This window comes from Cavia porcellus, unplaced genomic scaffold (assembly GCF_034190915.1).
Source record: "Cavia porcellus strain 051 isolate PalLab524CR breed Dunkin Hartley unplaced genomic scaffold, mCavPor4.1 scaffold_6, whole genome shotgun sequence".
Classification (NCBI taxonomy): domain Eukaryota; kingdom Metazoa; phylum Chordata; class Mammalia; order Rodentia; family Caviidae; genus Cavia; species Cavia porcellus.
In genome coordinates, this window is record NW_026947489.1 from 5994409 (window position 1) to 6008428 (window position 14020).

At 46.6% G+C, this 14020-nt stretch overlaps 1 protein-coding gene across 1 annotated transcript; it reads left to right on the forward strand.

Annotated features, from left to right (window-relative positions):
• The first annotated feature begins 299 nt into the window (after window positions 1-299).
• On the forward strand, window positions 300-9293 carry LOC134476350 (uncharacterized). The gene is made up of 2 exons (XM_063249837.1): window positions 300-864; window positions 6254-9293. The coding sequence occupies exon 2, from the start codon at window positions 6321-6323 to the stop codon at window positions 8193-8195; it is 1875 nt and encodes a 624-aa protein (XP_063105907.1). The 5' UTR covers window positions 300-864; window positions 6254-6320; the 3' UTR covers window positions 8196-9293.
• Window positions 9294-14020: the final 4727 nt, after the last annotated feature.

Sequence of the window (14020 nt, forward strand, 5' to 3'; positions counted from 1 at the left end):
TTTCTTGGTTTTATCTTCTTTAAAATAAAATATTAAACATGAAAAAGAAGGCTTGAGTAGTCCAAATCAAGAGATAAATAGTCACCATTTGTAAATTGTTTAAACAGAAACCCAAAAGAACCTACAAAGATGATTGATGATGATTTTGGTTTGAGTAGTGTTATGGATTAAAAACTGGTGGTCAGCTTCACAAAGGCAGAATTAAATCACCATGCTGCTGAGCGTAGATGCTACACCTGAAGAAAGTTGCCAGCATAAAGAGAGATGTGGAGAAGGAGAAGCTGTGGGTTGGTGTGTTGGGAGCCTGGCCGAGTGATATGAGGCCTGTGGTGAGGAGTGAAGCCTGAGCTAGATTGCCCCTCCCGTCGACCGAGTGATATGAGGCCTGTGGTGAGGAGTGAAGCCTGAGCTAGATTACCCCTCCCATCGAGTATGCCAAGATGGCGCCCATTTCCTGCTCCCTAGCTAGTAAACAACACGCCCTGTAAGCTAGTCTGCCCAGCAACAGATGACGCTGGCCAATCAGCTCGTCTTGCCTACTTTGATGTGATTGGTCGATGTGTCCATATATATGCTGACACCACCCCTGGGGGGAACACACACACCAAGAAGAGGGACTGCTGAGAGAAGCACACAAGGAGCCGTAGGGAACGGACCAGAGGAGGCTTCCCTCAGGCGGGATCCGAGATCCCGGAACAGGGCGTACGGAGAGAGAAAATAAACCAGAGGCTATCCGCCGACTACTCGTGTCGTGTGTTTTTTCCTGCCGGCCGGGAACGACACCGACATTTTGGTGGCCCGTACGGGGATCTGATCACCCCCGAGACGAGGCGGACGACGCTCCAGTATTGCTCTGCAGGACAGGTGAGTAGGGGATAAACCTGGGCTCTGGGTGGCGCGCACCTACAGGGCTTTTTAGACTCCCCTCAAGCTCACGTGTATGTGGCAGGTTAGCCTCACACGGTGAGAACGGACTCCTCAGTGACAGGCATGGGCAACTTACCCACTAAGAGTTCCAAGTCACTGGTAAGAGCGGTGAAAGACCTGCTCAAGATTTCAGGTATATCAATGAGCTCCAAGACACTTACGGAGTTTCTCCAACAAGTAGATGAGGCGGCACCCTGGTTCCTGCCGACGGGGCACTTGTCCCTACCTTGCTGGGAGAAATTAGGTAAGGATTTAGAAAGAGCAGAAGAGGAGCGCCGACTCCCACTTTCGGTTCGGCCGCTCTGGGAGATGATTCATTCATGCCTCAAAGGGGAGAGGAATGGGGCTAAGGATAGCGCAGATGGGCTCTCTCAGGCCCGCCGAGCTTTTGAAGGGGCCCGTTCGGAGTCCTCCCGAGAGGGGTCCGTCGCAGGGAGCGTGCGGAGGCGCTCGCGAGAGCGAGGCAAGAAAGAGGTACCCCCTGCCTCGGATTCCTCGGGCTCAGATACCTCGGAAGGCGAGGACAATGAGGCAAGTGACCCCCCTAATCCCTTTGCAGCTTTACGTAGAGACCTAGTCAAGATGCAGACAGACCTAGAGAAGGGAAGGAAACTCCTGAGCACTCCCCAACGGAAAGCCGTAGAGCCTTCCGCGCCACCCTGGGAGGTCCCAAACACCGGTTCCTGTGGTAAGATGGCGGCCTGGGGCCTTCCTCCGTCACCCCCCCCATGGAGGGAGTGGCCTGGACCGTTGTCACATGTAGGGCCACCATCTTGTCTGCCTGGCGACCCGCCATCTTGTGCCCCAAAGACTGGTCGGCCATGTTACAAAGAGATACAATTTTGTGATAGGGAGGGACAGACATCTCATGGGGAGGCACCACCCTGTGAAAAAATGCCAAGGTCCCAGGGAAGGTATTTTCGTAGATGGACATTTAGAATGGAACAGATTCCTCAAGGGGCGAATGAGTATGAACAATGTGGGCTTTATCCGGTGCTCCTGGCGCAAGGCCAAGGACCCAATTACTGGGAACCACTGGAGATCAAGCAAATTAAGGAGCTTAAAAATGCGGTTGCCACATTTGGCCCTACTGCTCCTTACACTATAACTATGTTGGAGAATTTGTCTGCCGGTGGCTTTCTGACGCCCAGTGATTGGACCCAACTGGCTAAAGCCTGCCTGGCCCCCGGGGCTTTTCTGGATTGGCGCGCCTGGTATACTGAGTTTGCCGCCGAACAGGCTGAAAAAAATGCGGCTAGGGGCCATAGGGGGCAAAATGAGGATATGCTTATGGGTAAGGGTCAGTACGCTCAAGATCAAACTAGATTCCCTCCAAATGTGTATGAACAGATACATAACATAGGCATCCGCGCCTGGAAGCAGGTAAACAACACAGGGGTGGCCTCACAATGCCTCTCTAAAATTGTTCAGGGCAACACAGAACCTTTTGTGGATTTTGTGGCCAGAATGCAGGAGGCAGCTGACAGACTCTTTTCAGATCCGAGTGCTGCTGCTCCTCTTATTAAACAGTTAATCTTCGAACAGTGCACCAAGGACTGCAGGGCAGCCATAGCACCCCATAAAGGTAAAAACATAGAGGCTTGGATTAAAATTTGTAGAGAAATAGGGGGGCCATTATCCAACTCAGGCGTGGCTGCCCTTTTAGCCGCCGCCTTACAACAGACAGGGCCTCAGAAGACCAATCACCCTGGTAAGCCCAGGGGATGTTTCCAGTGTGGGGATCCCAGCCATATAAGGAAAAACTGCCCCAAGACCGGACAGGGGGAGTTTATATCCAAGAGACAGGAATCAGACAGACGAACGGGAACCTGCGAAAGGTGCGGTAAAGGTTCTCACAAAGCAAAAGATTGCAGATCTATTTTTGATGCCCAGGGGAACCGTATTAGTGGCAGGGAGACTACGGAGCCAAAAAACGGCCAGAGGGGGCCCTCCTTACGGACGGGCCCCCACTCCCTAGACAGGACAACACAAGATGGCACCCCCCCACAGGGGCCACCCCCGGGCCAGCAGGCGTGGACCTCTGTGTCGCCTCCAGACTCCTATTAACACCCGATATGGGCGTTCAGGTGGTTGAAACCACCTCCAAAGGACCACTACCCGACAAGCTAGTTGGTTTAGTGATTGGACAGTCCTCCACAGCCCTCCGGGGCCTTACCGTGATCCCTGGAGTTGTAGACCCAGATTATTTAGGAAACATCAAAATCATGGTACAATCTCATATAGGGACCATAGTAATTAATGAAGGGGATAAGATAGCACAACTTTTACTGTTCCCCAGTCTCCATGAGAGACCCCGGTCCGGTCAACGGGTTAGAGGGGGTCAGGGACTTGGCTCCTCTAAGGAAATTTTTGAAGGACTTCATATGACTCTTGATAAAAGGCCCATGCTATCGCTCAGGATTAACGGAAAAAAGATAACAGGACTCCTAGATACAGGGGCAGACCGTTCCATCGTCTCCAAGAAAGACTGGCCTCCTAGTTGGCCTACCAACACAGCTGACAACACACTCCAAGGATTGGGGATAGTGGCTGCCCCCCAGGTTAGTGCCGTGACCCTGCCTTGGGGTGATGAGGAAGGTCACCGAGGACATTTTCAGCCTTTTGTTTTGCAGCTGCCAGTATCCTTGTGGGGAAGAGACGTTCTCACCCAGATGGATGTCACTCTTACATCCACCTGCTCTCCCCAAGCCAAAGGGATACTCAAAAATCAGGGATATGTCCCCGGCAAGGGCCTGGGCGCAGCCCTGCAGGGCCGGACATCCCCCGTACCTGTAGAAAAAAGGGAAGGTAGACACGGGCTGGGTTTTTCCTAGGGGTCACTGAGAAACTTCTCCTGCCCGCTCCAATTAAGATTACCTGGAAATCTCAAAATCCAGTTTGGGTGCCTCAGTGGCCCTTACCCAAGGAGAAGCTTTTAGCATTAACTGAGATAGTCAAAACCCAGTTTCAGGCGGGACACGTAAAGCCGTCAACCTCCCCTTGGAATACCCCTGTCTTTGTTATCAGGAAGAAATCAGGCAAGTGGAGGCTGCTCCATGATCTGAGGGCTGTCAACTCACAGATGCAGCCCCTGGGGGCGATCCAGAGGGGACTACCAGCCCTCTCAGCCATCCCTCGGTCCTGGTCAGTCTATGCCATAGATCTTAGAGACTGTTTTTTCTCAATCCCCCTGCATCCAGAGGACACCCACAGATTCGCCTTTACCCTACCCACCATTAACCAAGAGAGTCCTGATCAGAGGTACGAGTGGGTTACATTACCCCAGGGTATGGCCAACAGTCCCACCATGTGTCAGATGTATCTTGATTTTCTACTGGCCCCCTTGCGTGAAGCCTTCCCCAGAATTAGATGTATTCATTACATGGATGATTTGCTAATCAGTGCAAAAGATGTGACTGAGTTGGAGGATATGCTTGGCCAATTGGTCAGGGCCCTGAGAAAGGCAAATTTACATATTGCCCCTGACAAGATTCAGGGAGGAGACATAGTGACCTACCTGGGCACCAAAGTCTCCCCCACATCGATTTCTCCACAAAAGGTAACCATCAGAACAGATAGCCTAAGGACCTTAAATGACATGCAAAAGCTACTGGGAGATATAAACTGGATCAGACCTTATTTACACATCCCTAACTCGGACTTAAAGCCCCTGTTCGACCTCCTGAAAGGAGACCCGGATATTGCCTCCCCCAGGGAGTTCACCCCGGAAGCCAGAGTTGCTCTGAGAAAGATAGAGGAAGCCCTAAGTACAGCTGCATTGCGGAGAATTGACTCAGAACAGCCTTTTGAGGTCTGCTTGTTGCAGACCGTTTCTCAACCTACGGCAGTGATTTGGCAAAAGGGACCACTTTTGTGGGTGCACCCTAAGGTCTCACCTGCCAAGATTATCGAACATTATCCGGAAACGGTCGCTTCCCTGGCCTTGGAGGCACATGGCAGGGCTATCCAACATTTTGGCTCTGCACCCCATGCTATTCGGGTACCTTATACCGCTTCTCAAATAAAAATCCTGACTGCTTGTATAGATACGTGGGCCATCCTGAGATGTGTTTTTCTTGGGGAGATAGACAACCAGTTCCCCAGGGACCCCATACTACAGTTTGTTACTCAGCATCCGGTGATATTTCCTACAATCACCGCGTCCACACCACTTACTCCTGCAACAACGATCTATACGGACGGGTCAAAAACCGGGATAGGGGCCTATGTGGTCTCAGGTATGCCTCCGATCAGCATACAATTTGAACCAGATCAACCACAGGTGGTAGAGTTACAAATTGTACAAACCGTCCTCGAGAAGTTCCCAGGGGCCCTTAATATTGTTTCTGATTCAAAATACGTTGTTAATGCCATGCAGGTCCTTGAGACTGCGGGCCCGATTAAGCCAACCTCCAAAGTGACTAATTTGTTTTTGTCTATCCAGACTCTGCTGATAAATAGACACAACAAAATATACATCACTCACATAAGAGCACATACGCGCCTGCCAGGGCCCATGGTACAGGGCAATGCGGCAGCTGACGTGGCCACTCGCCCGTTGTGGATACTCAATATGTTATCTTCAATAGAACAAGCCCGTCTGTTTCATGACAGATTTCATGTCAACGCCAGGACGTTAGCCAACCAGTACCACATTTCCAGGGCTGACGCGCGGGACATCGTACGGTTATGCGGCTCTTGCGCCACATACACACCCGTCGTATCAACGGGAGTTAACCCCAGGGGATTGATTCCTGGCGACACTTGGCAAATGGATGTCACACATATGATAGAATTCGGATCTCTTAAATATGTTCATGTCTCTACGGACACCTGCTCTCATATTATATTTGCGACTGCTGAAACTGGCGAAAAGGTGTCTCATGTAATCAATCACTGCCTGACAGCCTGGGCCGCATGGGACAAACCAAAAATATTAAAAACTGATAATGGACCAGCTTATACAAGCAGAGCCTTTAATGAGTTCTGTGAAAAAATGGGGGTACAGTTAAAACATGGCATCCCATACAATCCCCAAGGTCAAGGAATTATTGAAAGGGCTCATAGGAGCCTTAAAGATATTCTACAAAAACAAAAAGGGGGAATAAGTCAGGGCCTGCCCCCAAAGGCACGGCTCTCCATGGCACTGTTCACATACAATTTTCTGAACCTGAATAACAACAATCACTCCCCGGCCATGGAACATTGTAATCCATCTCCTGGCAATAGGGGATGGGTGAAATGGAAAGATGTCCTGACGGGACAATGGATGGGCCCGGATCCAGTAGTTAGCTGGAACCGAGGTGCGGTTTGTGTTTTCCCACAGGAACCAGGACGAGAACCATTGTGGGTCCCAGAACGGCTGACGCGCGTGGCGAATCCAACGAAACATAATGCAGGAGACACTCCAAAACTCAACGGCAGCGGACAGCCTAATCAAGATCGGTCCGACCAGGATATTGCTGCTCGACCGAGGAATACCGTATGACTTATGGGACACAGTAATGATTATGCTCTCGATAGTAATTGGCTCTCTTTTAGGGTACGGTGCAGCCAGAGTGGCTAGGCCACGCCGCCTTCCGGCAGCCCCCTTCCTTCTGGTTTTGATGCTCACCACCACTACTGAAATAGGAGCAGACTTGGTGTGGGCAGCAATACATCATCCGCCAGCGCTAGCCGCTATCTCCACCACAGCCCCCTCTCTCCCAAAGTTGTATGCAAAAAACTGCTCCGCCAGATTGCCTTGCATACCAGATATACCGTTAACCATCAGACCCATACGTTTTGACCTTCCCATCACCAATGATGTGGTCATTTTTTCCACTAATAGTAACCCCTCGTGTCACCGGGGATCCTGCGTTAGCTTCCTGCCCCTCCTTGTAAAATGGTACAATACCTCCCTGACGGTGAGGTTGTCTGTCCCATCCCTGCATTCGCCTGGATGTTTTAAAGCTGGCACACTTAGCGGCGGAGTCATCACTTTTAACTCAACCTGCAAACCCCGAGCAGCCATGCACACCCGTCCCGATTTCCCCACATGCCCATACCGTGTGTCCCCAAGCCAAAAAAGACAGATGGTGGACCTGTCACAACTTTCATGGCAGCCCTGTACTGTCGACGGCGTGGGAGTGACTCATCTAAACATGTCTTGGTGGTCCCGGTTCTCTCCTCCATCCGGTAGTAACAACATATTCGCGTTGACCTGGTGGGAGTCCTACCTGAGAGTGAACAACAAGTGGGCAATAAGCTTCCCCTTCCCCCTTAATGAAAATTGGTTGTGTCTCTCCACCGGAGCCTGCATGGACTTAAGACCCATGCTCGCTATTAACGCTTCTGCCTCTAATGGAACCACCAATGTCACCCTTAATTCTGAGGCTGCATGCGTAAAACCGCCCTACTTATGGGTATTCTCTGCTGACATCTCCTTTAAGTGCAGTAACCAGCCATGCTTTACAGGGAACTGCTGGAATGGGTCTTTCCCGTATGCTATGTTGGCTCTTCGACCCCCACTGATGTGGGTTCCCTTTAACGAATCTGTTTGGGTTCATCCCGTCTATCAGCAGGACCAACTACCCATGCTCAGACGTAAGAGAGATTTTGGGATCACAGCGGCTCTGACAGCACTGTTCGTGACTCTGACTGCGACGGCTGTGACGGCTGCCGTTGCTCTGACCCAGTCTACGCTGACGGCTCAGGCCTTTACCAATCTTACGGACACCACCTCCCTGGCGCTGAGGGAGCAACAAGAAGTCAACCTCCTCCAGCACAACGCCATAATGGCGTTACAGCAGCAGATCGACCTAATCGCTCAGGAAGTCCAGGGACTCTGGGAGGTGGCTAACAATTTATGTGACGCCAGATGGGCATTCACCCAGTTGTGCGTTACCCCCATCCAGGTCAACCGTTCGGCTTACAGGCAATTTCAAGATTATGTTCTCACCACCTATAATTCTTCCTTTTGGAACGCTAGCGTGCGCCTGGATATGACTATCCGGCAGCTAGATCAGATAGAGGTGCCTATACTTACAGCCTCCTTTTTTGATGATGTCCTAAGCCAGATAGGCTCTTTCTTCAAACCTTCGTCACTTCTTGCGTATGGGATCATTCTTGCTCTTGTGGTTGTCACTCTCGTGACTCTTAGGTGCCTGCGGTCGATAAGGGCGACCCAAAAGACACATATGACATTGATGATGTTGCTGGCCCAGAGTCAAGGGGATTCCACACCTAGCGTTTTCTGGGCTCAGGCTAGAAAGGCACGGCTCCTTTAACCAGTACGTGGCTGCCCTCGCCATTATTCTTACGGATGTTCTAGTATTATTACGTACGTCTCCTTCCCCGTCGCGGCTGCGAACTTAGACTAGAAGGACCCCACGCTTAAGGCGTGTTCCCATTGATAATTAGAAAATAGTAATTAGTGATTGTAGTGAACGGGGATTATGGTTGGTAATTAGTGATTACGCGGTTCCTCAAATGTCACTCGGCAGACCCCTCCGTGTCTCCCCCAAGATATAAGCTTTAAGAGTTGAGTGGGCAAGCCAACGACGGGTAAGACAGGAGAAGTTCTCCTGGTCAACCTAAGACAGGCTCTACTCCGAGGGTCCTCTAGGGAGTAAGAGTTATGGCATTGAGATGCGAGACCAAGGGTACTGCAGTGCCATCCGCCTCAAGGGTTGAGGGGAAGGCAGGAATGAATGTCTATATGCATCCAGGTTCGGTTCACAAAAGCCTGGCCCTGCGAAAAAATGAACCACTCACCTTGAGCATGGTCCTGGCGCAAGGATATGTACGAGACAAGGTGATGCACAGCAGGGTATAGACCTCTACATTCTCTCATGCCTCGGCCTGCGAAATAGGCCCACTCCCAGACACCTCACATGGACCCACAGACCACACTATCTTAATAAATAAAGAAGGGGGAGATGTTGGGAGCCTGGCCGAGTGATATGAGGCCTGTGGTGAGGAGTGAAGCCTGAGCTAGATTGCCCCTCCCGTCGACCGAGTGATATGAGGCCTGTGGTGAGGAGTGAAGCCTGAGCTAGATTACCCCTCCCATCGAGTATGCCAAGATGGCGCCCATTTCCTGCTCCCTAGCTAGTAAACAACACGCCCTGTAAGCTAGTCTGCCCAGCAACAGATGACGCTGGCCAATCAGCTCGTCTTGCCTACTTTGATGTGATTGGTCGATGTGTCCATATATATGCTGACACCACCCCTGGGGGGAACACACACACCAAGAAGAGGGACTGCTGAGAGAAGCACACAAGGAGCCGTAGGGAACGGACCAGAGGAGGCTTCCCTCAGGCGGGATCCGAGATCCCGGAACAGGGCGTACGGAGAGAGAAAATAAACCAGAGGCTATCCGCCGACTACTCGTGTCGTGTGTTTTTTCCTGCCGGCCGGGAACGACACCGACATTGGTGCACTGGTGCATTGGTGCATTGAGGCGTTACGGGTTCTCCTATGTGTTGCTGCTTGAGCTGTTGGTTCTCCTCGAGGACCTCACTGCTTCCTGGCTCCAGAGAGGAAGATGTGTGCTGCTTGATCTCCAGGATGAACTCAATCACGCTGGCTTTCTGGCATGTACTTGACTCTGCTTGTCATCAGAGGAGCTCAGTGCATCCGTGTTGCTGAGGATGGCTGTGGTGCTTTCAGGACAGCCCTGGTCTTTGTTGTGAGTGTGACTTCTGAGCTCCAGCGTAGAACCCTCAACCCACCAGTCCAGCTCCTTTACCATGCTGGCATGGACATTCTGGCTTCCACTGCTGACCTTTGGGGGACTTCCCAGCACAGATCCATAAAATAGGCTGATGTGAGTCCTTCTTGTGGGCTCTGGATCTCCAGTTGGATTTGTGGGAGGCACTATCATGAGCTCTGGGTTTTAATCTGGACTCACATGAGACATTGCTGTGGATTTAGGCCCTTGAACAAATACTCTTATGTCTTTGGTGTAGTGCATAAATTTCCTGCAGTTTCTTTTGTTAACTCTGGGTGACCATCATAAAAATAATATTATGAACCCCATGTTCTGATTCTAATTGTTCTCTGCACAGTCCCTGACTATGACAAGTGGGACTGCTGACATGAATACCAATACAGTAATTGAATTTGATTTTCATTGCATATCTGTACTTTATAACAGTAATAAGATGAGATTGGTAAAGCAATTTTCACCACTTACATTAGCAACAAAATCATCAAGTTACTTGTGAATATATTTAAAAATGTATAAAACATTATGGGAGGGAATTTTAAAAGGCATACAATAAATAGAGCCACATATTAAATGGAGTGGACAACACCGTATCAGTCTCCTACGTCCGTAAACCTGATCTACAGTTATGTAATCCAAACAACACCCAAATCAGAATTCTAAAATTTATATTGTATAAATAAAGAACTATCCTGATAAGTAAAAATGCTAAGGCTTGCACTATAGCATACATCAAACAAATAGTAAGTGAACAATATAGTAATAGCACAAAGACAATATAATATTAGAATCAACCTTAATGCCTATCACCATGTTAATCAGCTTCTCTTTGCTACTGCCTAATACCTGAGGCAATCAGTTTTGAGAAAGGAAGGTGTATTTTGGCTCACAGCCTCAGAAGTGTCAGACCACAGTCACCTGGCTTTGCTTTTAGGCCTGTGTTGAGGAAGAAATGTGGCCGAAGGACATGGTACAAGAAAATGCTCATTTCATGGAAACCAAAAGACAGAAAGTGACACAGAGAGGAAGGGCCAGGGATAAGATGTATGTTTCAAAGATACCCTGAAAGGGTCATGCTTTTGCCAGCTGTCATGAGCTCTGGGTTTTCATCTGGACTCACATGAGACATTGCTGTCATAGCCCCTTTAGCTATGAACTTAGTGGTTAATTCCGGGTTAGTGCCCTCATGAGCCAGGAACCTGCCCAGGCTCCACCTCTGAATATTGGTGCTTTAGGATTGAAAAGTTGTATGTGAGACTGTCACATAAACAGCACATTGAGAAGGGTTCCCAAGCCAAAATGGGGAAGGAAATTGCAACAATATTTTTAAAAGACTGGAAGATATGTTTGCGACTGTAGCATAGGAAGATTTCTCAAATAAGACAACCAACAACCATATACAACTTATTGATAAATTTGATTTTCTTAAAATTAAGAAGTTCTAGTTATATAAATACAAAATTATGAGAGTAAAAAATAAGTCAAAGAAAGACAGAAAATATTTACAATAACATGAAATCAGCAAAGTACTCATATCTAAACCATATCAGGAGTTTGCAATGAATTATGGAATATTAATAAATGAGTAACAATGTTTAACATTTGCTTCACTTCCAACTTCTACGGGTAGAATTCATATATTGATGGTGAGATTGTAAGTGAGTACACCACTTTGATAACAGACACACAGGCCCTACTACATGTGTGCCTTACACTAAGCAGCACCACCTCTCTGTGTGTCTCTGTCTTTACCTCTCCATCCCCATATCTATAGTTATATACGCCTAGATCTGTCTATTACTACATATCTCTGCATTATAGGTATACAATATGGAGGCCAATTTTGGAGAGACATTTAAGAGTAGAAAGTGCTAATGCTTACCAAAAGGCAGCTGCAGTAATATTCCCAAGTACATCAGTTCACTAATAGAATTGATAAATATGTATTTTAACAACATTACATACAACAAAATAATAAAAAGTGTTAGTCTTTGTAACACACAATGATGTGCTGTGAATACCTGTGATATCTACTGACATAATTATGCATTTCAAAGGTTAATATTTTTTATCATTGATACTAAAGAGCGATATTCAAAAGTATTTATGCCGTGTGCTTCAATTTGCATGAAATTCAAAACCAGTAAAAGGTGCCTTTGTTTAGATGGACTAGAAGAGTGGTTACCTGTGGGGGTGTATCAACTAAAAGGGGTAGCAAGAGTGCTAAAAATATTTTGTGGATTGTTCCAAATGATGATTCTAAAAATACATGCTGTCATTCTATGTTAGTCATTTTTTAATGAAACAGAAAAAAGAAAAATGAGAAGGAAACCACACAGAAAGGTCAAAAATATTACTGAAAAATATTAAAGAAGACCTAAATCATTAGAGGAATATGCCATGGCCTGGAATTAGAGCACAATACAGTAAGTGTTTCAGATTTCTCTGTGATGATCTATGTATTCATTTAAATTGCCAAAATTCAAGCCGAATTTCATAGAAATTACAAACTGAGTACTATAAAGAAGAGAAAATCCAAGAATATCTTTGACAAAATTACAAGACTTATTCCAACATGTATCTAGTCTTATTTTAAAGCTATTATAATTAAGCATGTACAGTATTAGTACAAGGAATGCCAAAAATGTAGCAAAAAAACTTATTTCAGAAAGATACACTAAAATCAATCTGCCTTCCTGTCTGTGCATATTATTCACTACAGTGCAGTGAGGAATAAATGATCTTTCCAGTAAAATTTCCCAGGGTACATTGGAAATTCATGGAGAAAAAAATTATCTTTAACCTAACCTCATGGTATACACAGAAATCATTTCCAGAAGGACATTAGAGGTAAATAGGAAAGATGAAAAATTAAGTTTTTATAACATCTTCATATATCAGAAGTGGTACACAAAAATACTTTATTGAGGTAAAGAGTGATTAAGAAGTTCAGAACCAAAATATAAAAAGTTCTCTCAAAACTCAAGATACAAAAAACAACTGAAAAATAGAGATAAATATGTACTTCTCAGCAGAAGACAGACACGTGGTGCTACGGTTTTGTGTCCAGATGTCGCCCAAAAGCCTCATGAGGTCATAGGGTCTTTCCGAGGTGGCTGGATCTACAGTGTGTGGTGCTGGGATGAAGGATGTGTGATCAGCACATCAGCCCACTGATTGGGTTGGCACAGGTCTGGCTGGGATTAGGAGTGTGAGTGCCGTACCTGCCCTAGGGAAGGTAGCTAGCATACAATGTAAGAGGCAGAAAGAGTCTTGTCTCCTCCCTCTTTGTTGTTTTTGCCACCATAAATAGTTGCCCCTCTGCCATGCCACCCTGACTTGGAGCCATCCAATTACCTCTACAAACTGTGAGCCAAATAAAGCCGTCCTCCTGTAACTTTGGGTGTGGGATTTTGTCTCAACAAGGAAAAAAGCAACTAAGACACCGGGCAGGAAGTAAGTGTAACATGCTCAGTATCACTACTTATCAGGGAAGTAAGAATTAAAACACAACAAGAGATCAGCTCACTCCACAAGAATGGCAGCTATCACAATGACAAAAGATGGCTACTTCTAGATAGAGTGTGAAGGAAAACGCACTCTGTCCTGGCAGCAGGAGTGGGGGAGAGAATTGGCACAGCCATCGGGGAAAGCAGCACGGAAGCTCCTCAAAGTTAAAAATAAAACCATGAGCCTACATGACCGAGCAACCCTTCTTCAGGGTGTGCATTCAAAGAAAGTGAAATCAGCATGTTTGTGTAGTGCTTATCTCAAAGGGTAGGAAGGATTTGGATATTTTTGCTATGAAGAAGTAATAAGTGTTTCAGGAGATAAATGTGTTTACCTGGTTTCATTATCAATCCATGTATTGAAACAGCACATATTATCCCATTACTATGTACCACTTTGTGCTTTAATATATCATTTAGAAAAATTAATTTAATAAACAATAAACTTTTATAGTAACAAACATTTTTGAGAGTGAAAAGGATTATCACAACTAAGTTAGCATTACCTCACATTTATTAATATAATTTATTAATTTATTAATATTAACATAAGTTAGCCCATTACCTCACAATTTATTAATCTTTTAAATGACAATCATAGTGGATTTCATAATAATAAAAAGTATACACAAGATTAGTGAGAATAATAAGTCCAAATTAAATACTATCATAAGTAACTTTTCCCTCATTGTTGAGAAAAAATACTCAAAGTTAAAGAAGGAAAGTTTTATTTAGGTGGCAGTTTGTTGAGGTTTCAGTCAGTCATCAGCTAGCTCCAAGGACAGGAGACAAATGCAGAAAGCAGCAAAGAGAAGAAACAGTTCATGATGAATAAAAGGCAGCAAAGTAACCAAGAGACAACCACAGCTCTTCC

Coding starts and splice junctions, on each gene's coding strand:
- LOC134476350 (XM_063249837.1), top strand. CDS start 6,321: ATGCAGGAGACACTCCAAAACTCAACGGCAGCGGACAGCCTAATCAAG.